The sequence below is a fragment of the Pempheris klunzingeri genome, chromosome 5 (assembly GCF_042242105.1).
Source record: "Pempheris klunzingeri isolate RE-2024b chromosome 5, fPemKlu1.hap1, whole genome shotgun sequence".
Taxonomy (NCBI): Eukaryota; Metazoa; Chordata; class Actinopteri; order Acropomatiformes; family Pempheridae; genus Pempheris; species Pempheris klunzingeri.
The window spans coordinates 7,818,398-7,845,597 of NC_092016.1; the positions used below are offsets into that span (position 1 = coordinate 7,818,398).

General features: G+C 41.0%; 3 protein-coding genes across 3 annotated transcripts in view; 1 reads left to right on the forward strand and 2 right to left on the reverse strand.

Annotated features, from left to right (window-relative positions):
• kcnq1.2 (potassium voltage-gated channel, KQT-like subfamily, member 1.2) overlaps positions 1 to 11,188 on the reverse strand; it is a 151,928-nt gene extending 140,740 nt beyond the window's left edge. Inside the window, exon 1 of the mRNA XM_070830991.1 lies at positions 10,692 to 11,188. Within this exon, the coding sequence (XP_070687092.1) occupies positions 10,692 to 11,188 (497 nt within the window). The remainder of the gene's footprint in view (positions 1 to 10,691) is intronic.
• A 4,840-nt stretch (positions 11,189 to 16,028) lies between these two features.
• Positions 16,029 to 23,393, forward strand: mrps35 (mitochondrial ribosomal protein S35). The gene is made up of 8 exons (XM_070830946.1): positions 16,029 to 16,172; positions 16,899 to 16,951; positions 17,194 to 17,361; positions 18,053 to 18,113; positions 18,236 to 18,375; positions 19,933 to 20,042; positions 20,148 to 20,217; positions 22,795 to 23,393. The coding sequence occupies exons 1-8, from the start codon at positions 16,040 to 16,042 to the stop codon at positions 23,062 to 23,064; spliced, it is 1,005 nt and encodes a 334-aa protein (XP_070687047.1). The 5' UTR covers positions 16,029 to 16,039; the 3' UTR covers positions 23,065 to 23,393.
• An 850-nt stretch (positions 23,394 to 24,243) lies between these two features.
• LOC139200855 (MANSC domain-containing protein 4-like) lies at positions 24,244 to 26,224 on the reverse strand. Its single transcript, XM_070829991.1, has 3 exons — positions 26,005 to 26,224; positions 25,748 to 25,882; positions 24,244 to 25,094 (listed from the first exon to the last, which is right to left on the reverse strand). Exons 1-3 carry the CDS (start codon positions 26,222 to 26,224, stop codon positions 24,244 to 24,246), a joined length of 1,206 nt encoding a protein of 401 aa, XP_070686092.1.
• Positions 26,225 to 27,200: the final 976 nt, after the last annotated feature.

Below are 27,200 nucleotides of genomic sequence, written 5' to 3' on the forward strand. Positions count from 1 at the left end.
GATTTGAGGTGTGCATCGTGACTAAAAACTAGACTTAGAGAGTCAATACATCCCTCTGTGAATTGTACATTTCCATGACATTTCCACTAAACACCCCGGACACTGTGTTAAGTCACACAGGAGCAGGATAGGTCAAGCACACTAGGAGTCAGCCAGTTGTATTAAAGTATTAGGATATAGGATATAAGCACAAGAATGTAAAAGTAGTTGTATTGCAGATAAAGGAAAGTAAAGGATGAGTAAGAAATCTAAGAAATGAAGGATGATGTCACATGCAGTAGCACTGTCACTCATTTGCCCTTGTGCAGTTTATGACTGCTTAAAACATCAAGGGCCACAACAGAACCAATTCATCCTGCGTTATCCTTGGCTGTGATGTTTTTGTCGTTTTTAATTTACATTTCTTGTCAAATTAATAGTTATAAACATCAGATAGTAGTAAACTTAATTAACTTATTAGTTCAGGAAAAATATTGTAGTCACACTTGCCTCTTGTGACTACGAGTTTCATCTCCTTAAAAGATCCAGATCAAGTTGAGTAGTAACATCCAAACATAGTCACACATGTGTACAGAGCAAGCATTTGTGTGTGTGTGTGTGTGTGTGTGTGTGTGTGCAGCGACTGGCCAATAACAATTTGTGTTATACGCTGTTGCCAGGCTCCCAGGCAGTGGCATTACCAGCCTTTTGGGAAAGAATTGGCCAGACAGACAGGGCAGGTTAAGACGAGGGTCACTTCAAAACCCATTTCTCTCGTGTTGAAATGAGATCATCTTATTAGGATAAACATAAATATGATGTCATAGTCACGTAAGCCACTGACAAGGTCATGTAATCTGTGTGTTTTCCTTCAGCCCGTGAGACTATGGCTTTTGTTTTGTTTTGGAAGGATGACAATGCAATATCCATGGGACTAAATGTCACAATTCACTACACAGGCCATGTACTACAAAGCTGAAGCTAATTCTAGACCAGCGTGCCATTTCCTCTGGTTTTTGATGACTTAAAAAGAGAGAAAAATGCAAAAGGGATGTGTCAAGCTCATCATCAGGACCAGGCTAATCAATATATATCTATATATAGATATATATCTATTTATTTCATTTTTTTTGGGGTGGGGCTACATGAAGTAGTACACTAATACACATAACAATGTTCAATACCTTTTAATATCTCCCCCTATGTACTTTATATTGTTTCTGTTTTTATACTTCCTCCATCTTAACTGCACATATTTTTTTGAAATATCTCGTCCTGTCTGCTGTAACGTTGTAAATTCCCCCATCGTGGGACTAATAAAGGAATATCTTATCTAATCTCCTCAAAAGCTGCCAAGACTACACAAAAGAATACAAAACGTAAAGCCCTCATGAAACCAAACAAACCTTCGACTGCAGTGTTTTACAGTGGCCTATTTAGTCAAGCTGTGTACAGATAGTAGCTAAACGGAGTTATTAAGCATTTTCCTAATGTTATATCTCAAAGCTTTCTGCACTGACACCACGGAGAGGTGTTCGCTCCTGACAGGACTGGGTCACTCGCAACCATTAGCCAACCTTATTTAGCCAGGCCAAAACCCCTGGGATCTGATTAAAACAAAACAGCTGGGGCTTTAGCGAGTATTACTGACGGCAGATCCCTCCAGCTTCACTAAAATAAGTACAGCGTAGAGCCACACCAAACCCTCTACTCAATCAACTGTGAAACTAAGGCAATATAAGCTTAGGAAACATCAACTAAATACAGACAGCAGGGGCAATGTAATGTCAAAAGTGTGAGTTACAAGAGTGGGCCATGTTCGCACTTGCAGATAAAAGCATGCAGATTAATATTCAAACACACCATAGACTGTACTGCATGCATACACACATAAACTCACTCAGATGCTAAACAGCTTTGAGAGTGAATCATTTAAGCATAGGTTGTTTTTCCAACATTATCCCAACAGCCTGTTAATCACTGGGGTTCATTAAGCTTACTTAATTTGGCCAGCAGGTCCATAGCCACGGCGCCTATAGCTGTAAATAGGTTTTAATTACAGGATAGAATATATGGAAACTTAAGACTGGTGTCAGCCAATAGGTGGCACAAGTAGCATATTCAAAAAGGTAAATGTTTTCCATTTTGAGTGATATGAAATGATGAATAGCAAGTAAATCTTCATGGTTGAGAAGCACAGTGTAGGATGATGATAACTTTTCCAAAAAAAAATAAAAAAACAATTCAGCCCTACTTGATTCTGTTTTCACTCTGGGGCATCTGAGAGGGCCCAGAAGGGAGCTTTTGCAGCTTTAGGACAAACTGATAAGTGTCTTATGGCTAGCAAAGTTAACCAAACAACAGCAGCATTATAACCATTTACATCTTGTGGGCCAACATTGGGTTTCAATGATGTTTCAACCTTTCTTAAATGGCATTCAACTCAGCTGTTGTTATCAGGCTGCGGTATCATAAATCTACTGAGCTTTCTGGCAGCCAATACCATTCTCTATCCCTACCTCAACCTACTTTTGACCTACTTCTGAATGTTTAACACCTTCATCCATGCAAAGAATAGAGAGCCAGCTGAGTCAACAAGCCACATATCCACACGGTATACACATTGTATTGTATGTCGTGTCATATACCTTCATTTGCCTTAAGCCACTCTCTCATATACAGTAGAGGAATGTATGGATGAAGGCAAGTCAATGGGGTTGTCAAGTGGGAAGCTGATCTATATCTTTCAGTATCCCAAAACCATCTCCCAACCCTTTTTACCTGCACGTATTCACTCAATACCAAAGCAAAAACTAAATAGGAGTACTGTATCAAACAACTCTTTGAAACCTGAAAGGCCTCTCCTCATTACTCATCAAAGCAAACTCCCTCCGCCATCAAACAATAGAGACATATCCAACATCACTAAGCATGTGTTCAAATCAGCCAGGCCTCATGTAGCCGGTCACATGTTAAATAACACCACTCAGGAAATAATACTGATGCTACCTAGAGTTTTGGTGGAATCAATCTCCGAAACTAATATTTCCAGAAAACTTTATACAAACAATTTCACATTCAGGAGACATTTTTCTGGCAGAGCGTATTACCACAATCCAACTGTTTTGTTCACAATCAGCACCCATGCAAACCAACAAACTTTCTCTACTACAGCTTAGGTCATTGCAACTCCAGCTTTAGGATGTGGAACTTACTTGCCTTTACACAGATCACTCACTTCCTGTCCGCCATGTTTGTTTGTTTTTTTCCCGTTTAAAGCTCCACCCTCGTAAAAAGCCAAAGCCCCGCCCAGTTTCCCAGCTAGTCTCTGTTCTTGAGCACCAATGGCTCTTTCTTAAAAACTTGTGATACCTTCCTGGATTTTTAATGTCCTTAATCTAAGACAGACTGGGCACTACTGTGGTGATTGATTTTATCACTCCATGACAGCATATGGGTTTTAGCCACTGCCGTAAATTAAATCAAAAGCACATTTATATCAGTCACCTACTTGTCAGGTTTGTATAGAAAGATGTTATTAAAAACAACTATTACATTAGAAAAAAATGTTTTATAATAAGGTGGTCTGTTTAAGATGATAATGCTATGCCTGCTGGAATACTGCTCAGTTTGTAGTTGATACCACTGCTATTGCTGATCATGCAACATTTTAGCCCAAACTCTGGCCCAGCATGCGCCTAACCTGAGTCAAATCCAAGTATTAACTTTGTACGTAGTGTCCGCATACTCTTGCTAATGCATCTGTTCCATGTCAGTTGGCTGGTTTGACTCTGGTTTGTATAACACTGAGAGTTTTCGATGTAAACACCTCACTAATCTGAGTGTTTGTGACTTTAATAAGCACAAACTTCAAGCCAAGAGCACAGGCCATCCCTGCTAACCAGCATGGTCAGAGACAGAGCAGCCCTCCACAACCCTCTTTACTGACCCCCCTCCCCATCCCATCTATGGAAGAGCTTAGGGTGGATTACACCACATCAGCCAGCAGCCACAAACATGGATATTCCATCCTGGCTTAGCTATCATCTTGTCCACCAAGTACTTGGAAAATAGATGTAAATCTCCTTACAGGTTGGAGGGCAAGATGAATGAAAAGAGAAATAGCAGAGGCAGTATCATTCATAACCAGTAACTTCACCAAGTATGTGACATCAGCAGCATGCAAAGCCAGAGGGTAATCCAGCTTTATAACCCTGAGGTTAAAATTAAGGATGCTTTATCGTCTCCCATATGAGAGAACTGTCTGTATTAAAGGAATCAAGTACATGTACCGGGTTTCAGGTACATAGGAACCAGTGGGAACTGAGCTTCCATAAGAAGAGTCTGAGCTGCTATGGAAACAGTACATTCTATGTGGGTCGCTCATGTATTACCAACAACCATTACAAATACTGCATTTTTTCATCCTAATGAGTTTTATTTATGCTAATGAGATAATAGAGGCATGTTTTCTTCTTCTGCCAGATCTACACACCATGTTCTCTTGTGCACTTCACCACCAAGGACACAAGTAAAATCTAGTAGGGGGAATGCGTGTGTTTTAGTGTGAGACTGCATAATGAGCAGTGAAGTCTCTCACACACACACACACACACACAGAAAGCGCACTCGTTGGCTGTTATTTATTTATCTCAGCCCCTAACCTTAGATGCCCATAAAGCTGAGATTATAACTTGAACCCTTACATATACACACCATTGTAAGTATCTAAGATGCCGTTACAATGGGGCAAACAGCAGACCAGCACAAGGAAAGGCCAAGACAACAAGAGGTGATGGGTTACATAATCTTCTGGCTTGAGGGTCGGGTGGATCAAGTTTAAAAATGACGTGCTGGGTGGTTATTAGGAAGGCGAAAGAGGAACAAAATCATATCACTTGTTTAAAACAAACACATTATTTACGTGTTTCTTTTATTTTTTTATTAGATAAAATAATATTTAAACATTAATTAATTAACAAAAAATGGGTTTGAATTCAACATGTAGGGCTGAAATTGTACATTGTGCATGCCGATTTTCTAATAAAAGAATTTATTATTATTATTATTTTGTCATGCTGTGGATTCAATCAGCAAATTATTGGAAACCTTTAAATTTAGCAGCTCGCAAAGTGGTCGGTTGAAGAGCAACAGAAGGTAAGACCTGTGGTGGCAAATACACTGGTCGCTTGCACCTTTCAGGCATATTAAAGGTGAAATGAAACAATGAAATTTCACCGGTATTATGCTTTAAAATGCTAGCTAGCCTTGACACCCAAAATTATCAACTCAAGAAGAAAACAGTATTACAAATTGTTTCCCAGCGCACGTAACTGAGAAATGGGAGTGACCCATACAGTTCACTTTATTCAGTCAGTAATCTCTTGTAAGCAGATATCCAACAGGACGTTTCCTTTCTGTGCTTCCACATAGATGGAGGGGATTCACTATAGCCATTTCAATAATCTGTGCAGATATAAAAACACACGACAGAACCAAGGATTCCAGACAACATCTGGCCTGCTGCATTTTCACGAGGATAAACAGGTGCAATGCACCCTCCACTGCAAACTGCTTGTAGTATAATGATGTTACACTAAGAATATCCTCAAACAGCTCAAACTTTTTTTTTTTTGTCACATGTGAACTTCCACGTTTCCTTCTGCATCATCACAGACTGTAAGAATCTGAGCTGACAGATTTGGTGGATAAGAGGACCAGGTGGTATGGTTGCATCTACTTGCAGTCTGAGAAGGGTATTTAGGAATCATGAGGACATACATGTTCATTCCCTTTGGTTACGTAAAAGACTCAGAGGGAGGGGCCCAAACGTGAAGGGGATCATTGCCCCAGGTTGCCTGTGGTCTGCGTGCCATTGCATAAGACTCTTTTCGGGCACTCTTTTCACATGCTGTCCTGAGTCCAAGGGATTTCTAACCTCTCTGTCTAACTCTGTCATCAGTTGGATGGCACATCCTGTATGTTTGGGTCTCTGTCTGTCAACTCTGGGGTTGTGACAAATGTGACATTTTATGTATTATATATAAATTTTGTTAAAAAGTGTTTATATTGACAAATCCAACACTAAATGAATAGAGAATGCTCCCTGACAGGCCCTTGAAGCAGTCAGTAATTGTATCTGAAACCGTAACTACTTGCATTTCATTAAATAATTTATGTTTTAAGAGGGTTTATGTAATGAACTCCTCATTATATAATTATGATTATTGTTGTAAAGCACGTTGTTAAGTGATTTTCAAAACTGGAAAAAACAAGATAATAAACACTTGATATTTGCCCGCTGCCACACAACTGGAGTTGTCACTGTTGTCGAAGTTAATGTAAATCCACATGGAAGAAGTGTGATGAGTTTTGCTCATGTTCAACTATTATAGAAAGACATAAAACCCTCAGAGAATCACTTTCTTTCTTTACTATTGCTGAATATCAGTCTATTGGCAACTTTTTGCTAAACTTTACATTTTTAACAGAATTCTGAAACAAATCGAATCTGTCAAATCCATCCACTGTTACATCAATTTACTCAAATGCACATGTGTGTATTATACATGTATTCGTTCGGGTCAAATGCCTACCCATAAATCTGTGTGTTTCCCCATTTCGCTACCTGTTGATCAGACAGATGTTCTGAACCAGCCAGATGGGGTGTTGATAAGTGCATTATCTGATTTATAAGCCAGTACGAGCCAATATGTTTGTGTATTTCCCCTCATTGTATCATGTGGAATTCAACCACATTTGAACATCTGTGCATGTGTGTATATTTTGGTAATAGCATGTCTGTTTCTGGATGCAAAAACGTACTGTGTTTGTGAGAGCTGAACTCCAAGTAGTTGTGGAAATGTTGCTGATCCTGGCTTAAGCACCTTAAAGGCATTGATGAATTAATCAACCTCTAGTGTGTGTGTGTGTGTGTGTGTGTGTGTTGTTTGCAGACCTATTAGGGCTGTCATGAGTGCTGCACACAGCCCTTTATGCCTCCCTTTTCCTCTGCCAATCTCTAAAGAGGCCAGAAGAATAGATGGCCACCAGCGATAGCCATCGACAAGTAAGAGTTACTTAAAGGAGTGTCAGCAGGGATCAGTCAGAAGGGTTTAATATTAAATGAAGGACAGGCTCAGGTTCTCTCTCTTCTGTGAGGGGAGAACATTAGAGCCTCAATTACTGCTGGGACGGATAATCAGCAATGCAGGGCTCACAAAACGCACGTACAGACAGTAGAGCAGAGAATCTCAGCAGTGTTTCCATTCATATTCGACTGACAAAGGTAACATCTTTAATGAGGCAAACCAATTCTACTTCTCTTCAAGCACAATTTCACAGAGACAAAGCTGAAAAGTGGTAGCCATTTTCTAAGACTATACATTAGGCCCAGACTATAATGATTTGGCGATTTGAAGACCCAAAGGCACTGTAGAGGGGGATACATGTGTTTGGATCATTTGCTTTGGGAGAGTTTAAAGTTGAAAAGTTTGAGATTGTTGCCAGAAGTTGTACAGCAGGCCATAGCAGGCCACAGCTGAGTCGTGACTTGAAAATGAAATGCTGCATTATATACTGTGACCATGTGAGCAGAAAAACTGGTGATAATCATGTGCTAATAAGTATGATGCTCAAAATAACTCTTGTCATTATTGTAGTATTTCTTGTTAAAGACATCTAGATTATAAGCTAAGTTTACAGCTGGAAAAGCCACTTACAGCCTGGGTTTCTTAAATATCTGCAAGAATTTTGAAGGTTTAAAGTTCATCGTTAATAGTCATTTTTGAGATAAATGTCTTTTCACACTTATGTGACTACAACAAATGTGTTTCTGTGTTTAAAAAAGGATGAAAACATGGAAATCACAGTCTTGTTAGTGAAAATTACCATATAAAGTACACCTTAATTAAATGAAATGTAAATGTTTAACTTCAAACATTTACCTTTGCTGGTGGTAACAATCAGTACCTTATGAATCTATCTTATGAGGCCAACTTAAAAGATATTAAATCAGTGGCTTCAATGGAAAGAAACAGTTGGATACTTAATACTCAACTGTAGATGTAAGTTACATGCCAGAGTGGTCTTTGTTGTTACCAACCGACAGCAAGGCTGGTATTGTTTTCACCCTGCGAGTCAGTTTGTGTGTGTGTGTGTGTGTGTGTGTGTGTGTGTGTGTGTGTGTGTGTGTGCGTGCGTGTGTGTGCTTGTCTGTCTGTCTGTCTGTGGACAGATTTTGTCAAGGCGATAGCATCAAATCCATGCAAGATGCTGTCACGAAACTTTACAGTAGAGTTGCAACAATTAATTGAATAATTGATTAGTTGCTAACTATTCAGTTAATCGCTGACTATTTTCATAATCAATTATTTGATTTGATTTTTTTTTAAGGAAAAAAGTCTAAACTTCAGCTTTCAGCTTCTTAAATGTTAATATGTTCTGGTTCATTTACTCCTCTGTAACAGTAAACTGAATATCTTTGGGTTGTGGACAAAATAAGACATTTTATTGACCAAATAACTAATCGATTAATTGAGAAAATATTTGGCAGATTAATTGATAATGAAAATAACCGTAAGTCGCAGCCCTACTTTACAGGTGTGTAGCTGAGATCAGGCTGAGTTCTGACCTGAGTGTGGTCAAAGCAAAGGGCTGTAAGTAAGGAGGTAGGAACTAGGGAAGGAGCCGCTGGCCCCCTCAGTTTTACACCGCTGGCCCACATTGGTTAAGTCTGTACCCCTGTTTCAATCAATCATTCCTGTCCACTGATCCAACACAATCTAGATAATAGTCAACCTTTATTATCACAACTAACAACAGCAACTAACATGATGCATCTTACATGATCTACACATACTAACTTGTGCAAACAATGACTATTATAGCCTTAATGAATTTTTAGAAAGTATTTAAAGACAGGGCCCATTAAACCTTTAGTTGCATGTCCCCAACCCTGCGAGGATGGTTAGTCATACTGAATAAATCTGGCACAGTTCACTGGCATCGCCAAACTCACTTCTCTCGTGTCATGTGTTCCACTGCAGCACACACAGCGAGTGGGCATCACGGCTGCTGTGATCACATCACAACATGGTCTCTAGTGTCAGTCTTATTCTTAGTTTGTATATAAAGTGATTTTACTTATTATTCATTTAAACTGTGTGACCTAAATGAAAGTCATTTGACCAAATGTGTTGAAGTTCTATAGGCACTGTGCTCTGGTTCACCTGACCTAAGCCCAGCTGTACTTAGACACAACGTATATGGCAGGTGCCTTTCAGTCAATTAATGATCCAGTTCAGGACGCATGTGTTACTATAGCAGCAGCAGCAGCAGCAACTCATCCCATGTGAAAGTGAGTTGGTAACAGACACATCAGGATGTTGTATTCGCATGCTGTTACTGTGCCCAAACCAAATGTAATGTTGAGGAAAATAAAACAGAAAAATGCAGCTCACTGTGACTGTCGGGGCCTAGTGCGACAAAATCAGCATAAAGATTTTGTAGCATCTAAACTGTTGTTACCCACAAATGGAGAGTCCAAATTAACCTAATGTTTTCTGAAAAAAAAGCTGTTGCCTGACTTCAGTGGGGGCCTTTCAATTGAACTTCTATTATTATCATTCATATTTTCATCTAATCTGGTCTAAATCCATGGGCTCAGGGCTTACTATGACGTCTGGGACTAAATTATGCCATACTTCAGAGATCATAGAAGATCCTTTAGTCACATGTCAGGGGGGCATTCTTGGCCATGAAATTGATTTGTGAGAGTTTTATTTGCAGGGCGCCTATCGCTACACCGAGAGTGGTTTCTCCCAATTAATGCAAATGTCTCTTTCCATCATCATTTCACTCATTACAGACACTCATAACTTCTTACTCTTGAAAACGTATTGAGGTGAACATTCATTTTTGAATCTAATGTGCTAAACAAATATGAATAAAAGTTACATTTAAATAAATGTATTAAAAATATACATCTTCAAATTATTTTCCAGGATATTTGACTGGAGTGCAAAGGAGCGTGAGGCCACAATTAGATGGTTTCTAAAGGCAGAGCAGACAAGAGTTTATGTGTGTGACACCAAAACATATTCCCCGATCCAAATTATGCGGCATGATCTGTTCCAGTCATTACACCATGCTAAAAGACTCCAACATTATCACAGTCGAAGCACGTTAACACCAACAAAGGAGAGGTGGTGCTCCCGAGTTGCTGTTATTAAAATGATTAATGTAAGCTATGTTTTAACTGTAGGTCAGCGTGCTCCCCTAACAGGTCAGGTTAGCAACATCAAGAAGGAAGCTCCATGTTTCATGCATGAAGGGTGCTGATTTGTTGACAGTAAGCAAGAGCAGAGTAGACCAAGCTCATCAGTGCCAGAGGTGTGGTTGACCAGATCACCCTGACCTGTTTCTGTTTAGCTTTCTTAAAACAGCCACAGACACCTCTCCTTTTGTTACTGGGAACCAGAACCTAATACTTGAAGGAGCACCACTAGATGTAATTAACGAGAGAGGGACTGGAGCTAACGAAATGACACCGCACAGACCCGTGTCATCGATGTCAGGCACTCAACTAGACTGCTTACTGAATTTTAAACAGCTTTAAATGCTGATACCAAAGTTTTTCTGACAATCTGAGAAATAAAGCCTTATCGTGGTTGTACTGAACTCAGTGTACACAGAACCAGACAGGTACTTACACGAGGAAGTGGTAGAGGAAGCATTTCAGTCCAGCAGGTCTCTCTAGAAAGTTGTAAACATCCCCCTGCATGCTAGTCTTGATGTAAGGGCTCTGGAAATCCTTTTGATGATGCAGCCAGCTCGAGCGAGGAAGAGGTGGAGGGACAGAGGTGATAGAGGGCTGACTGTGTATGGTCTGCAGCGCTGGGTCCTTTGTGTCCGCTGGTGGACAGCAGGGAATGCCTGATCCATTATTCACCGCTGTGGGGTCCAGTTCCAGTGAAACAGGAGAGTAGTGGCTTCTGTCAAGTGCAGGGGCCTGCGGGGCAGAAGTAGTGGTTGTAGTGCCGGCGGAGGCTGCCAGATCAGCATCCATCTCCTGCTCCAGGCTGAGGCTGAGGCTTGTGCTGGCATATCCATTGGGGCTGCAACGTATGAAGGAGCTCCCCATCCTGCTGCCATAGTCGCGTTGCACGTGGCACGTCATGTGAAAGGAACGTGCCCGTCTTTCCCCCATGTTGCCCAGAGAGATGGTCCGCTTCGGAAAGGGCCAAAAGGGGCTTAAAAGTCCTGGAAAGTCCTGGAGATTATGTCCAAGGCTCAGGTAGACGGGAAGAGCCCAGCAGCATGAGACACCTAGCTAGGCATGGCTAGCTACCTGCTGCAGACACGAGCTTTCTCTGTTGTACTGCATGTGTGTCCATACCTGCAGTGGAAGAAATGACAGGAGTCATGGAGATAGCTTGACTGAAAGTAAGCCCTCCACTAGTGGGCCTTGTTCATTTAAAAAAAAAAAAAAACTGTCATGAAAAAAATGTGGACACAGTAAGCTTAGTTTGCTGAACTAATGAAAAAAAAAAATCTAAAAAACATATATGTGTGTATATATATATTTAAATATATACTACTGTGACAGATGGCTTTCAAGTATAGCAGGAAAATATTCTTACCTCAGAAAAGTCATCAGATTAGAATCTGGAAAATACTAAAGTTGGATCCCTTCTGCATGGTACTTTTGAACTGTAGCCATATGTGGATCAGAGACCAATTGTGCTCAGGGCACTGATACCGATTAGGGCTTCTTATTGTGTAACAGTCCTACTTCTTGCTATAAGATATATGTACAGATTGTATAGCACCATGGGTATTCCATGTTTGCAAAGGAAAAGAGAGGGGATTACCATTTGAGAGAAAGAAATCATTGTGACATTTCTATGAACTTTAGGAAATGGTTACACGGATAGGCTATTACACCGTGACCTATAACCTGTGAAAACGGAGTAACAGGCACATAATATACCCAGTACAGAATTATACAGGAGTTACAGTGGCATCAACAGGTCAGCACACAAGTTCATTTCCGCTGCCTTTCTAAGGATTTACTACTGTACAAACAGCATCCTGTTGCATTGTCCTTGATGGATGTCACAACCTGTCTAATTTCCCATCTGGGAAGGTAAAACAAATGCACTCTGCTAACATTTAGAGAGTAATCCAGTGTTTTTACCAGCCTCCAACGTATTTTAAGCCACTACAGCCTTCCCTAACAGTTACACAAAACATGCCACATCGCAGAAGCTTAATGAAAGTGCAAGCAAGAAAATTAGACCGATTAAAACTGTAAATTGCAGCTTGCTTTTCACACTTTTCTCTGGTTTTTTTAATAGCCAAAATAAGGTTAAAGTCAAGCACGTTGCAGCATTTTTATATGGATGTCTAATCAGTGTTGTTGCTAAAAGTGGTCGGTTGAGGAGATAAATACCTCAGTGAGTGCTATATTGATAGAGAAAACTGAGTTTTACTGCAAAATCTGTAGAACTTCCTGATCACCAGTGACTCAGATGGCAGCGCTGGTGATCAGGAAGGACTCTGTTAGCCTGTCAGCCTCCTCTGCTGCAATGAATTTCAGCATGGGCAGTTTTTGTCGAGTATCGTTTTTGTTATTTTTGAGCTGCGGCCAAGGCTCACCTAAAGAGAGCAGGGTGGAGAGGATTTGGGGGTTGGGAGTCAGAAACTTGTGCGCAATGAATCATGGTAAATGTATGCACTGCCAGCACGGCTCCGCGAGCCGCACTGACAGAGTACACAGTATGGTATCTATTGCTGACATTTAACATGATTACGGTGATTGGACGTCCACGTAAAAGTGGCTACGTTTCCCTTTAATAAGGATGCACACTAATTCAAGTGTCAATAAGAAGATTATTGTCACAAAAAGCACTGCATGTTGATGTTATGCTACCTAATTGTCAAATTTTCCACTATTTGCCTTTGATTTGAAGTATTTTACATGTGATATAATAACAGATAGTTCATAGACAAGAGAATAGCAAGTAATTCCATGTGTGAATAGTAGAAATGGAGCTGCAATCAGGAATGCATCCTAAATATGGTCTGCAATATACATACCTTTTATGACAAAGAACTTATATCTAAGTCTGAACAACATAATAAGTTGACAAAAACACTTTCATTTGGTCAAGACAATGCAAATTACTGTCTGGTGTGGAATTAATTAGTGAGGTATAGGTGAGTAGGTGGTTCAGTATGTTCTCTGCAGAGACACTGATACCGGCAGTGTGATAGATGGCCGGATGTTGCCTAAAAGGATCGGAAAAAGTCTCATGGGACAAGAGAGGTAGGAGAATTGGAGGCGGCCGCCCCCGTCCATATCTGTCCTCAACTATGGATGACCTGTTGACAAGAGCCACACGCTGCCTCATGCTGCCTCCCTGTAGATAGAGTTTCTACCTTTAAAAACTCCACAGTCATGAGACACACAATGAACTGTCAGACATGCACTGGCTGCTGTGGGACTCTACAGTTACACAGTATTGTGTGACTTTCCGTTAAACTGAACCGACCCTGGCATGACACAAATTAAATGACAGCATGAGGGTTAAAATAAACTAAGAAGCTTCATTAAATACCTTATTTTTCCTTTTTTTTTTCTTTTTTTTTTTTTCCCTCTACTCCTGAAAGCCGTCGGGAAAAAAAGCACAGCCTGGGGTCTGTTTAATGAAGCTGCATAATCAAGAAAATGTTAAGTAAATATTTGCATCAATTAATGCAAAGTTGCACGCTGCTGTTCGCAGCGGAGCCCTAATGTCAATATAAAGTATCAAATCTTACCTTCAGACTCCAAAAGCGCACTTCAAGTTGTAATCGGTGTTAAATAATATGTGATTATTTCAGAAGCCAGGCAACACGTTCGCCTTTTTTTTCTCCCCCCAATGAGAGCAAGATCCAGACGTAAAATAAAATTAAAGCAACATAAGTTAGAACTTCTCCTCCAGCGCTGGTATAATAACCCCTAACATCGGAAAGAGAGTGAGAGGACGAGGCTTTAATCGGCTGCTGCCTGCAGGACTTGTCCCTTTGAAGTGCATCGCTGCTGGTGCCTGGACACATGCTGCGTTCAATGCTTAGGTGAAATTTAGTAAAAACTCCCTGCGCGATTAACGCAGTGGTACCCTGGCACTCCTCTATCAGCCAAGATGCAGAATTAAGTTGTAGAACAATAAATGTGCGGAATTGAATTGTTTTACAGAAAATTTGCTATAAAATGTGTAATTATTTTTGCTTATATCTGCCAATATATGGATCACACACTGTACACTGTGTAATATTATGGAGTCTGAATTTGTGTCAAATGTGTTGGTATGTGTTTTCTGATTGCAGTAGGGCTGCGACTAAACTATTTTAATGAGCAATTCATCTTCTTTTTTTTTTTTTAATCAAATAATTGTTTAGTCAATAAAATGCCAGACTAACGATGACATCAAAATGTTTGGGCTGTTCATCCAGCAATCCAAAGAAAAAAGATATTCAATCAATAACATAAGACAAAAACAGGCACCAAATCTTCATATCAGAGAAGCCTGAAGCAGCGAATGTTTGGCTTGTTTCATAAACTCCCTGAAGGCTCATGTGGAGTTTTCTTCCAAACAAATAATAAACAAGTTATTTTGTTACTGACCTAAAAACATCTGCATTATGGTCATTTGCATTATATGGTGATAACAATGGTGAAATAGTGGTAAATTTAAAGCCAGTACTAATTACACTTCATTTAAGCACAATGTGGTTTGTCACTGCTAACACAAAAATGAAATATCAGGCCATCCTGTTACTGTATTCACACATTTAGCTCCTGCACTACTCAGTCAACTATCCCAAAAGCCCAGATTTATGTGATGATGATGATAATGATGATGATGATGACGTGTTAGTTGCACATATTCAAACATAAGCAGCATAATTTGATCAACATACACTACACTACACTGTCAAAAGCAGGTCCTGCATTATTGTGTGACTGAGTTGCTCTATCTTGAAAGGGATGCTGTATCAAAATCTATTGAGCGTTATTACTCCATTTTACATTGATCCCTCACGGTGCATAATCCTAAAATAATTTGTGCTTGATCCAATCGTACTGCAGTCATTGAGACACAATAGGTGAGAGGTGAAGGGTCAACAGGGGCCCAGAAGCTATTTTTGCCCTGAGGCCCCCCCTGACAAGTTTATCCAGCCGTGCATGTTAGGATTGTTTCCTCAGTGAAGATAAAACTGGGTTCATGCACATAATGAGCATAGAGTAATGTGCAATGTGACCGTGCCTGACATACAGTAGCCTAAACATGAAGTTTTCCACTAGAAGAGTCTTAATTAAACAACACCAATTCATTTTCTCTCCATTTAAAACGAGCTAGTTCTTGTTCAAACTGACTGCCGGCCAACCACAACACAAAAAAAAGCAGAACAAACATACCCCACATGCAGGCTCTTCTCTTTTTAAGTTACCCTTAGGTCCGGTTAATGCCATTAATCTCTAGCCTGCCTCTCCTTCAAATGTAACTGAAGTCTCTAAGCACGCAGTTGGTGAAACAACAACAGAGACTTCACACATTTTTAGTTTCTTCAAACTGGTTCAAACCGAAAAAGAAGCACCTTAGTTATGTCTCACTCTTACGTTGGCGTGGGTGTGTTTTCATGGTTATGGCCAAAGGGAAGATTTTCTACAACCGGGATGTTGATTTTACGGGGACATTTGAACGTAGCACATGTTTCAAAAAGCAGCAGCTGGCAGTGAGGTGGTCACACGTGACGGGAGGCCGCGCGCTGACAGAAAACGCACCACTGTAAATATCAGATAAAGACGGATACTGACAAAAAGATGTTTTCTAACTTCGTTTAATAGAATTTCGTACCCTTGCCTGAATGAAGTCCCATTAAACATCCCGTCCTGAGACTCGACTCCTCCGTTCACCTGAAGGAGGCACTAAACACTCACTCTGCTCTAAGTTTAATGTTTTGCGATTCTCTTGGTTTGTCCCTCGCTGGTATCCGTAGTCATTGAGAAAACATGGCTTCTCACACAAGTAAAGCATTTCTGTCCCTAGGTCGAATAAATATTCCTCGTCTCGGACTTCAGAAAACAGCCAGCAGGGTCACATACTCGACGGGTTTGTCTGTAAATTCTGCCAATAAGAAAAAAGGTGAGTTTGACCGTCTCTTTAAAATACTTCAGGCTGATACAGAACCATAGCTACATGCTAAGCTAGCTGTTTTAAATGCATGTAAGTTATCAAAGCTAATTCAGGTACTTCCTGTCCACTGACAGTGATGCACTTTAGCAGTTCGTGTCCAAACGAAACCTACTGGGGTCTGGAAGGTCTCAGAGGTCCTTGTGGAGGCGCCTGTGTCTATTTTATTGGTTCATCATATCACTACCTGGATGGCATTTAGTCTCCTCCCATCATGATCACAGCAGAATCAGACAAGACTTTAAAATAAAATAAAAGATTAGATGGTGCATCAGGGGATAAATCTATTGATTATTTTCTTCTTTAATCGATGAATTACTGGTTTGATAAATATCAGGAAATGGTGACAAATATTAGTAATGTTAACAATTTGCTTCTTCTGTTTGACTCCAATATATTTATTTTACTATCCTATAAGACAATTAAGAAGCTATAACAAAAGTTATACATACAGTACAATGAGATTGCATGAAAACAAAGTGGGTACAACAGACATCACACTGTGCATATTGTAAAATATATCTGTCATACACGGCATACATTTGTTGTATCTACGAGTATGTGTGTTGTAGAAAATACAAATTATCACAAAGTAAATATGATGTATTGGTTAAAGTGTCTTGACATTGTCACATTAAAAGTGAAAGTGTGTGTGTGGCTGAACTTGTCAATTTCTAGGTTTTCCTGAAAGAAGCGGAAAAGGAAACTTTGTCAAAAGACCCAGGAGAGATGTAAGTGTGAGGCTTTTATGTCTTTTTTTTTTAAGGCTGAATATAACAAGATGTACATATGTCAAATGATATGATATTCAATAAGAAACTTGAAGAGGTTCCTTATCAATCAGACCGTCAATGATGATTTTGATTAAAAAAAAAACAAGATATGAGAGTCGTCACAGTTCTGCAACGAACAGTTGTGGATTTTCCCAGTTTCATAATCAGAGTTTCCTTTTATCTTCTGTCTTTTGTGTCAGGAAGGGGAGCCCAGGACTAAAAGGATGCCGGTGGATCAGGACTGGACTGCAGTTTATCCAGCAGCAGCCCCCTTCAGATCAGGCTCCGTCCCCCTACCTGTGAGGATGGGCTACCCCATAAAAGGAGGCGTTCCTCCAGAGAAGAGGGGTAACCTAGAGCTAATCAAGGTCAGACGTCGTTACTTACATAGAACCACAACATAAAATATGCATTTTTAGCACACCGTGGTTCTTGCAATTTTAGGAATTTTAAAAAGAAAGAGGGGTGATAACCTCCTCACACCACAATAATAAATGGACAAAGAGCAGCTTTTTGCTCTGCTGCATGGCTCTGATGGCTCTGTCTCTGCAGCCGGATTACTGAGCTGCTGTGTCCAGACACCAGCTGCTCCATCTGGATTGAGCCACTTGCAGATCCACTTTCACTCGTGACCGCTGGAGCTCTGCTGTGCAGCCTAACAATGTTGATTTCATTCACTCCATCTGCCATGAGGGGTTAATCTGCTATGCATCCCTTACTATGGTTGATGCTTGAAATATTTTACTTTTTAATCACAACTCGTACATGCTGTGTTTTTATGCAAAATAAAAGCCAATAATGTGACCAATGAGAAATTCATGTTGATGTCAGTGTAGAATAAATACTATAATTCTTTGCAAAACCTTTAAAACCAGTGTATTCTGAATACTAGAATTTAATGACTTTATAGACGGTCATAAAAATTCTGTGTGATGTGAGTTTTTCTTTACACTGTCTGTGATGTAGATATTAAGACTGCTGGACATTTCCATGTGTTTGTTACATGAACAGTTATGCATTTGAACATTTACATAATCTCTTGCTCATAATCTCTTTCAGATACCAAATTTTCTGCATTTGACACCGGCAGCCATCAAGAAACACTGTGAAGCCCTGAAACGTAATTTCTTTTTTTAACTGTGAAGAGAAAAGCTAGTTTTTATTTTGTTGTGGTGTTTAGTAGAAAATTGTGGTTTTTATATATATTGTATTACATGTAAAGATGTCTTTTTTTGTTGGCAGCGTTCTGTACAGAGTGGCCCTCCGCCTTGGACACTGATGCCAAATGTGACGAGCACTTCCCCATCAAAGTAGAAAGCACAGACTACGTGTCGTCTGGCCCGTCTCTCAGAAACCCCGCTGCTCGGGTTGTTCAGCTCAAAGTGAGTTTATGCGCAATTCCAGTTTTTCAGGTTTCTATAAAAAGTGTTTTTATCCGATGGCCTTAATTGTGTTTCATCGATGTATGGAAGGTCAAGTGCGGAGAAGCCTGACATGTAAAACAAGATTAGAGATTTACAGGGATGCACAATCACCAGCTGACATCATGTCTGTGACTTATTGTTGTCCGGTGACCTCAAACCTTAGAAATGATGCCGTCAAGTCTACAGAGAGATTACAGTCCTGCAGAATTAGTCTATATTTAAACATGTGCCGATGCTCTGTTCTTGTTCTTGTGTCAGTTTAAGTCTTTAGTTTTTTAGGGAAGCATGTTTATATATTAACAACTTCATATTTTCACAGAAAAAAGGAACAAAACATTTCATCATCGACGTATTTGTTGGGACATTTTGATATTCCTCTTAATCCCTACTAACACTAATCCGTCAATATGCAGTCCTTCCCCCCCCCCAGACCAGAACCATACATGTAAACACATAAAGACACGTGAAAACCACAGTCTATGAAAAACAAGATTCATACTTTACACGCTGCAAAACCTCTTATTGTCTCTTGGATGAGGTCACATGTTTACACAAGTTAATCGTATAGGTTTTTTCACTCAAACAGACGAAAAAGAAATCCCACCTGACAATATAGGTATTCAGGAATTTAAACTGCCTTTGACAAATTTGTGACTTCCCCAGGTGGTCGATGTGTCATTTCCACCATTAATCACCAGCCATCTGCTCCACTGACACTTTGCCTTAGATTATATCAGGATGGAAGGAATTATTCAGACATTAATCCAGGTGGATTAGGCAGAAAGATGGATTGGAGCGCAAATCTCAGACGGTTGGGTTCCCAGTCCAGAGCAAGTGGACCAAGACCCCAACAAAAACTAATTTACTCTTTGAATGATTAACGTACGTAGTAGGATTGCCTTTAGTTATTTTGTTGGTTATTTAGAAAGGGTGAATGTAGTGAGGGAGACTTAAAAAAATCCTGGAAACAAAATACGTGGCAGGGTCTGATCCGGACACGTGGTTCCAGCTGCAACACACTTAACCACTTTAATGTCTTTGTGCCCATTTATCTAGCTACCTTTAAGCGTTCTCGCCTTTGTGTTGAGTGCATGAGTATTAGCACACACAATGTATGCTCACGTTGCTGTACCTAGTAATGCATTTCTGTTGTATTGTACAAATAGTATAAGTCGAAGCTATGAAAAACAATGTAACCGAGGAAATAATCTGTTGTTTTTCCAACTATTCATCAAGCAAGAGGCTTAGAGGTTTTTCAGTTCCACGGCATAAATGCAGTAGAAAGTATAGTATTTAATCAGCACAGTTAAACCTCTCTATAGGTTAAAACATCAAACATTGCTCTCTATTTTGGCTGCAGTATTTGCGGTATACAACATAATGAAAACACGTCTGTCCTAATCTCTGTTGTCTTCATGCATTTCTCTTTACATCACTGACATTTATGTGGAAGAACTATCTCTTCAAGTATTACGTTTCTCTCGGTGTAATGTAATGGTGTCACTGTCATCGCAGGTAAAGCTGTCCAGTTTGAATCTGGATGACCATGCATGCAAGAAATTGCTCAAACTTGTCGGGGAGAGATACTGCAAAGATACGGATATCCTCTCCATCACGACTGACAGGTAAACTCCTTCCTTTGGGGTCATTAAAGCTAATAATAATGTGAGGAAATAAAACAAATGTCCATAACTCTCCTCCCCTTTGTCTTTTCTCCCCCCCTCTACCAGCTGCCCAACGAGACAGCAGAATTACGACTATGCCATGTACATACTAACTGCCCTTTACCACGAGTCTTGGGTGAGTTGAAAATGTTTTTTTATTTTTATTCTACTGTGCTGTGTCTCCTGGAGAGATTTCTGTCTTGATGACATTCAGCAGATACACAAGTTACAGTGACTGGATGGTGAAAAATGACCCTAAAGTCAGTAATGGAGTATCAACAACATGCAAAATGCTCAAACCAACTGCACAGGGACTTAGCTGAGACTCCTGTGACTTTGGTCTTTTCCTCAGTCTCTCTTTTTGTTTACTGACCTTTTTGTCTTCTCTCAACAAGAATCCATTCATTCAAAGGCTGCTTACACTCTAGCACTACTTGTACCGATGACCTGTTGTCCCTTCAGTGTTTACCCTATTGAGAGATTTTGTCTGCGAACAGATGAATGATAACACTTGACCGGATTCGCGGCAGCATGCAATATAAAAGGATATCACAGTGCCTGCATTGACTGCAGGACCCTCACTTGATGTATTATGTATTTTATCAGTGTACAGTTTTTACCTAAACATGCAAGTTCCAAAATAAATAATCATAAAATAATACATTTGGATAGCAGCGGCATAGTGAGCAAGACTGTTTTTGTGCCTAGACGTCCTAATCTTTTCTTTTTTTGTTTTTAGATATTTATTACCAGTTCTTAAGCTGTGATTACATTCTTGTATCTTTTACGTGTGTATAGCTGTTGACCTGAGGGTTGAACTGCTGTATACAACTGCCTAAAGGAATATCTCACCTCATCTTACAGGGATAAATAAAGCTGTATTAACCAACACCTAAATGGTGTGTATTAAGACTTTGTAAAAATATGAGGAAAAGGTTAACAATATATTTCAGGAATAAATTATTCTACAAATAAGGTGCAAAAAAAATACTGCATTACAAAAACATTCTGTTAGCGATTTTTATTCCTTCATCTACGTCTTTGGTGACATTTCCATATGGCTAGCGACGTGGCACCGTACCTTTTTACCAGGGCACTTCTTGTCCATCTTGCTCTGCGATCTGAGAGACTAAGCCTATTAGGGAGGTATCAGACTTGAATGGGCAGAAGGATGGCAAACAGCAGCATTGTCCAGTTGACATTTCCCCACAGATGGGGGGGGAAACAGACTCCCCTATCAGGTGTTGACCCTGATACTCAGTCACATTAAGCCAGCCTTGCCACTTCACAGAAGTCTGCCACCAGGTCATTGGCCAGGCGCTGTTCGCATGAATTTGCAGCCAGACGCATAAAAGAAAATGACTCCCTCCATTGTGAGACCTTTGCCTTTAGGAGCTTTTCCCGTCATGGCTTAGTCACATTTGAAAAAAAAAAAAAAAAGTCTCTCAGCTGGGAAAGGCGTCCGAGCCGGGAAGCAGAACACTGTCCACTGCCCTTTTGGACACACAATGGAAGGCACAGTGCTTGTCCAGCAGGCTTGGGGAAGCTGTGAGAGTGGCGTAGCGTTCAGGTTGTAACGCTAGCCCACAAAGAGACCAATTGTTAGCGGCCACTGAGGTGATTTTATCTCCCCACTCAAGGAGACGGACCTTACCTGCTAATTCCAGTGTGTGCTAATCCAGGCCAGCGTCGGGGCTTACTGCTCGTAGCTGCCTCCAACATGGAGGGAAGTTTGCCGCTAGAGGCACTCCATGTGCCTTTGTGCCCTCTTGCTCGGCAACACCTGTCCTCTCCTCTAACTGAAAATATAAATTCTAAGTTATTTCATAGGCACATAAACTCAGTCTGAAAAACAGGTGGCTGTTCGTCTCCTGGCTGTTATCAAATATTCTGTCTGTTGAATGGTCGTCGGACGCAAGGACAGACATGGTGTCACTATTGTCAACACTTTAACAGTATTTAATTATGCATACTGTATACTCAACACCATCATGATGAAGGTTGGAACCTTGCCAGTAACACATAATTTAAAGTTTCATGACTGTAATAGTTAAGTATCACTATAAACTTTCCCTCTCAAAATCAAATATTATAGCTTAAACATATACGTATCATCTGCAGATCCCTTTTGCAGCAACGCGGTTGTTTCGATCTCAAACTAATGCTACTCTATTTAGTAGGCCTTTTTATTATGTCAAAGGAAGCCACTGATCTAGTCCCAAGTATCTAGTGCTCCTCACTCACTAAGACCTGGACTTGTTCCAGACAGGATGTTATGCGGATCAGATATGTATAGCTGTAATGATGGTCATTAACCTCAAACACCTGGAGAGCCGCAGAGCTGAGGCTCTGTCGCTGCCCTGCTTTAAGCTGCTTCACAATGGGGCGTATTGTTCCCAAGGGAATGTGATGACAGCTAGACAGGCAGCGGACTGAGCAGTACATATGGAGAAATACTATCTCTGTGAGAGGAGCATCAAAGAAGGGATGAGGGGTGACCAAGGACCCTCATATTTTACATCTGTTGCCATGCCGTTTTCCACACTAGAGACAGAGCCAGAGCCGTAAAAGAGTTATTGCGACGTAATTGCTGTACCACACATATACGGTTCAAATCTAATACAGGCGAGCCTGGTTCAGTCGGGTTGGATCTGTTCGATGTGAAGTCTGCGTGTAAGGGTGACAAATGCGCTCTGTTTTTCTCGTTCTTTAGAAAACCGAGGCATGGGAGGCTGAGAAGACGGCGGCAGACATGGAGGAGTATAGCTGGGAGGACAGCCAGTCCCAAAGGAATATCTTGGATGTGCTTGTACGCATGAAAGTGGCCGGGGAAGGAGAAGGCGAGGAAGTGCGCGAGCAGCTGCTGGGAAGAAGCGAGGTGCAGGAGTATAAAGATTCTGTCACACGGTTGAAGAATGAAGGGGAGAGCGAGAGCACCATGCTGCAGTACAAAGAGGCCGTCAAGAAAGTACTTAATTTGTAATACAGCTTAATGATGAAGATGCATTTACATGAAGATGGTGACCAAGAGCTGCAGGGACGTGTAATGGGGTCCCAAGAAACATTTTTAAATACTTGTGGCCTCACATCACTTTGGACTCTTTCTTTGTACAAGTAACTCAGACGAGATTATTACTGCTTAGATAATTACTGCTCCAATACACAGTACATCAGGATGTTACAACACAAGGATATTACACCCTCAAGGCTCTCCACTAATGTATTTATTTTCCAAAATAAATCTACTGTCATATCAGGTGTGTGATGCTGTCTTAAATAGAAAAATAAAAGTCTAATGTACGCTGTTGTTAAGAGCGTTCTGTCTTTGAAGTTTGTGTGCATGATGGTTAAAGCTTTTATGTAATAAAAGCCCCATTCAGTTAGTTCATAGCCCGACTTCAGCTCTCACCCCACTCTCGTCACCATCAGGTCAAAGAGTGACACCCCAGTGAAAGGATGCTTTGAGCAGCAGGTTGTTGAAAAGTACTTCATCGTTCTTAAGGAGTTTGGTCTGTGATCCGTGCACTTTTAGGTCAGAAGAAACCCAATGCACTGAGGAGATGTGCTGGACTGCAGGAGGGTTAAACACTGAAGGCCACTAGGTGTAAAGTAGTCCATCACACATTGTTGATGATCTGAACAACCCTTGAATTGCAGCAGTCTTTTCTTTCTTGGACGCAACCGTCAAGTCCCACTTAGGACCAGCATAGACAACAGGCAAGTCCTTGAGGTTTGGCTTCAACAACAGTTTAAACTTATTGAAGTACATCAAAATGTAGGTCAGCCAAATGGACATCATATCGTCTTTCTTGAGGCAAATTGCTGCGGTCAAATGCATTGGCTGAGATCGGCTCTTCTGTCAAAAGTCATTGCGTCACAAGTGAAACCAAAGTCATGTCAACTATGTGTTTGGTAATCTCATCTAAGCCAAAAGATACCTCTGCCGGTTTCAACTTAAAGATACAGAATTGTTATCTCTATGCACCAGTTGACAGTAACTACACAAAGCAACATCCTGGCTAATAAAATAATCCAGTAGGTGAAAACTAACAGTTACAAATGCTAACGTATGTGAAATGTCGTGCTGATTCCTTTGTTAAAAACATTGCTGTAAACAAAAGAGAAATGTCAGTTCCGTCTTTTTCTTTTCTCGGCCCGTCTTTCACGAGTTTTCTCTGACCAGCACATACTTTATGAGACGCATTGAGCCTCTTTTCCCCCTCCATGACGTTCGGTAGTGTCCCATCCTCTTCCTCTGACCCCTCCAGCTCACGACCAGCAGAATGGAGCAACAGCAGCTCAGCAGCACTGTGATACAGATGGCCACTGCAACCAGCAGGGTGTGAGCGGCTACGTGCCACCCAGGTACCAACCCCCCAAAGGTGTCCTCTCCACCGACGCCTTGGCCTTCCTCACTGCCTGCAGTGTGGTTCCTCCCCAGGCCGCCCTTGGTGTCATTGGGATATTGCTTGCTGCTCTCTATATTGCCCATATGGGCTGCAGAAGTCGGCGGGCTGGAGTCCACCTGAGAGAAGGTGGTGGTATGATGATGAGTGGGGGATGTGGAGGGCTGTGTGGTTGTGGTTGAAAAGGTAGGAGTGGTTTGGGGAATGTAAGGGCTGAGGGTGGCTGCCGTGGTGGATGCAGGAGGCACGGTAAAGGTGGGCACAAGGGAAGTGGTGGAGGTGGTTGGGGTTGTTGTTTGCGCATTGGTGGCAGATAAGGCCGCTGTAGTTGTGAGAGCTGTCGAAGGCTCACTGGTGCTCTGCACCGTAGTGATGGTGGTAGTGGTGGTGGTGGTGGTGGTGGTGGTGAGCACTCTGCTTGCTGTGGTGGGGGGTTTAACTGTGGGTGCTGAAGTCAGAGGCAATGCAGGTGGCGGAGGTGGATGAATAAACTGACGTTTGTCGGAGGGCAGCGGGTCTGAGGCGTTGACTCGACCGTAGTGGTGGGGTAACACACGGACATTGGAGGTGAAGTACTTTCCAAACACCAACAGGTCGGGATCCACACCTAGGAAACAAAGAAATTCTAGACTCGTGAGTCAAACTTTAAAAGTCGTAATTACATTAAAGTAAATAAGTATCAGTGTAAAAATGTCTTTAACATACTAGAGTTAAATTATTTGTTATGCAACAAAAATGATTATTGTGAGCACTGTACTATTATATAGCACGGTTATCGATTATCATTACTGATGCCTTTGTCTGCAAGTGGCGTTCAATTGATGTAGCTGGTCGAGGAACTACGGGGGTAGTTGGTAACAAATATTTCATAAGATGATTTCATGTTTTATATGTTAAATTTGAATCTGCAAAATAACTAGTAGATATCGTTGTCAAATAAATGCAGTAAAATGTGCAATATTTCCCTCTGAAATGCAGCAGATGAAAAGTACAAAGTGGCAGAAAATGGGACCACTTAAGCAAAATACAATTACCTCAAACGCATGTAAGTAAATGTACTGCTGACTTACTTTGTGTAACTTACAGGTCTAGTAGGGGTGGGATATGTTTCATATTCTACTGAAAATGTATGTAGAACATATGATGAGGCTCTATCAGCACACAGGAAGGCATATATTCTAAAAAAAAAAAAAAAAAAACATACAAGCACAGAGAACATGGCTGTGACTTAGAGCCCAGGCAGGAATGTTCTGCACTTACCCTTTGTGATGTTGTACAGAACAACGTTGCTCCTGTGGCTGAGAATGCAGCTCTCCAGTGTTGGACAGTGCAGGTGGAAGCAGTTCACGTTTTCTTGAGTGGTATCATAGTGAAATATGGCCAGATTACAGGAAACTGGGAAGAAGGGTAAATCAAGGTGGGATACATGTGTAGAGGATCAGTGGAAGCATGTAGCTGTAAGTACATACTTCAAACATCTGTGTCTATTTTACGCTGATTAAGAGGCGTTAACTCACAATTTCTCGTCAGGCAACAGGTGCGGCTGCATTTCAGCGCCGTCTCCTCCTGGTAGTGCTTCAGAAGCTGCGCTCCTCGCCTCTGAGACTCCTCGATATCGATGAAAATCCCAGGAAAGCGTCGAATCCAGCAGTTCTTATAGTAAGAGGTCGGTGAGCACCTCGACTCGGTGTGGCACACCACACTCAAAACCGTCAGCAAACCCCATGTGACATTCATTGCGCGTAATGTAAATCAGACCATGTTAAAATGCAATCCGGGCAAAGCATCGACATATCTGGGAAGCTGAGTACTCGGAGTTGACGGGCATGAAGTGGAGCCAGTGGTCTGGTTTTACTGGTGCCAGTCCCGCTCCAGGTGTGTGTCACAGCTACGCACCTGGAGGAGGTGGAGACCCAGCCGTGCGTAAGGTGGCCAGGCAGCTCTGAGGACGCAGATTAGCTCTATGAGAGGATACCTTTCAGACAGAATGGCACCAGCTCCTCTAAATATCTTTGATAATAATGATCATCATTTGAAAGAACACCGTCACATATGGCAAAACAATAGTCAGTCATGTTCGTGATAAGTAATATCATAGGAATATACAGCTGGACTGGGACACAATAGCAAACTCCTTATTAATGTATACAGGAGGCTATAATATAGTCCTCTCAAACATCACTGTCAGAAATATAATCTTTGGGAAGTTCATCCGATCACACAGGAGAAGGAGCTGCTCAGGTGTCATGTACAAATCTCATTTTATTCTGAGCACTTTAAAGATGTTTTTAAATTGAAATTAGATTAATTGTTAACTTGAAATCAATAATAATGGGTCAAAATGAACTTTCAGTCTCAAGCTTTGTAAAGCTTATGTTCAGTGCCTGTATTTGGCTCATCTCTGTGGCACATCCATAGCTATAGTTTTGAGGGGGGGGGGGGTTGTTACATTGCAATACAAGGAGGTGTTCATGGTATTTTGTCCACCCCTGCCTGTGTGTATAGGCACAAAGAGACAATTTGTGGGCAGCAAAAAGAGAGAGAGAGAAATCAGTTTTGCTCTTTAGACTTTCAGTGTCTGTAAACATGTAGGACAATGTCTAACTCAATCATTATTTAGGTTTGGAAATGAAAGATCTCTCTAGTTCAGCAAGAAGTAGGCTGTAACCTCTGTTCTCTCTGAAAAAAACCAAAAAAGAAACAAGCTGTCTGT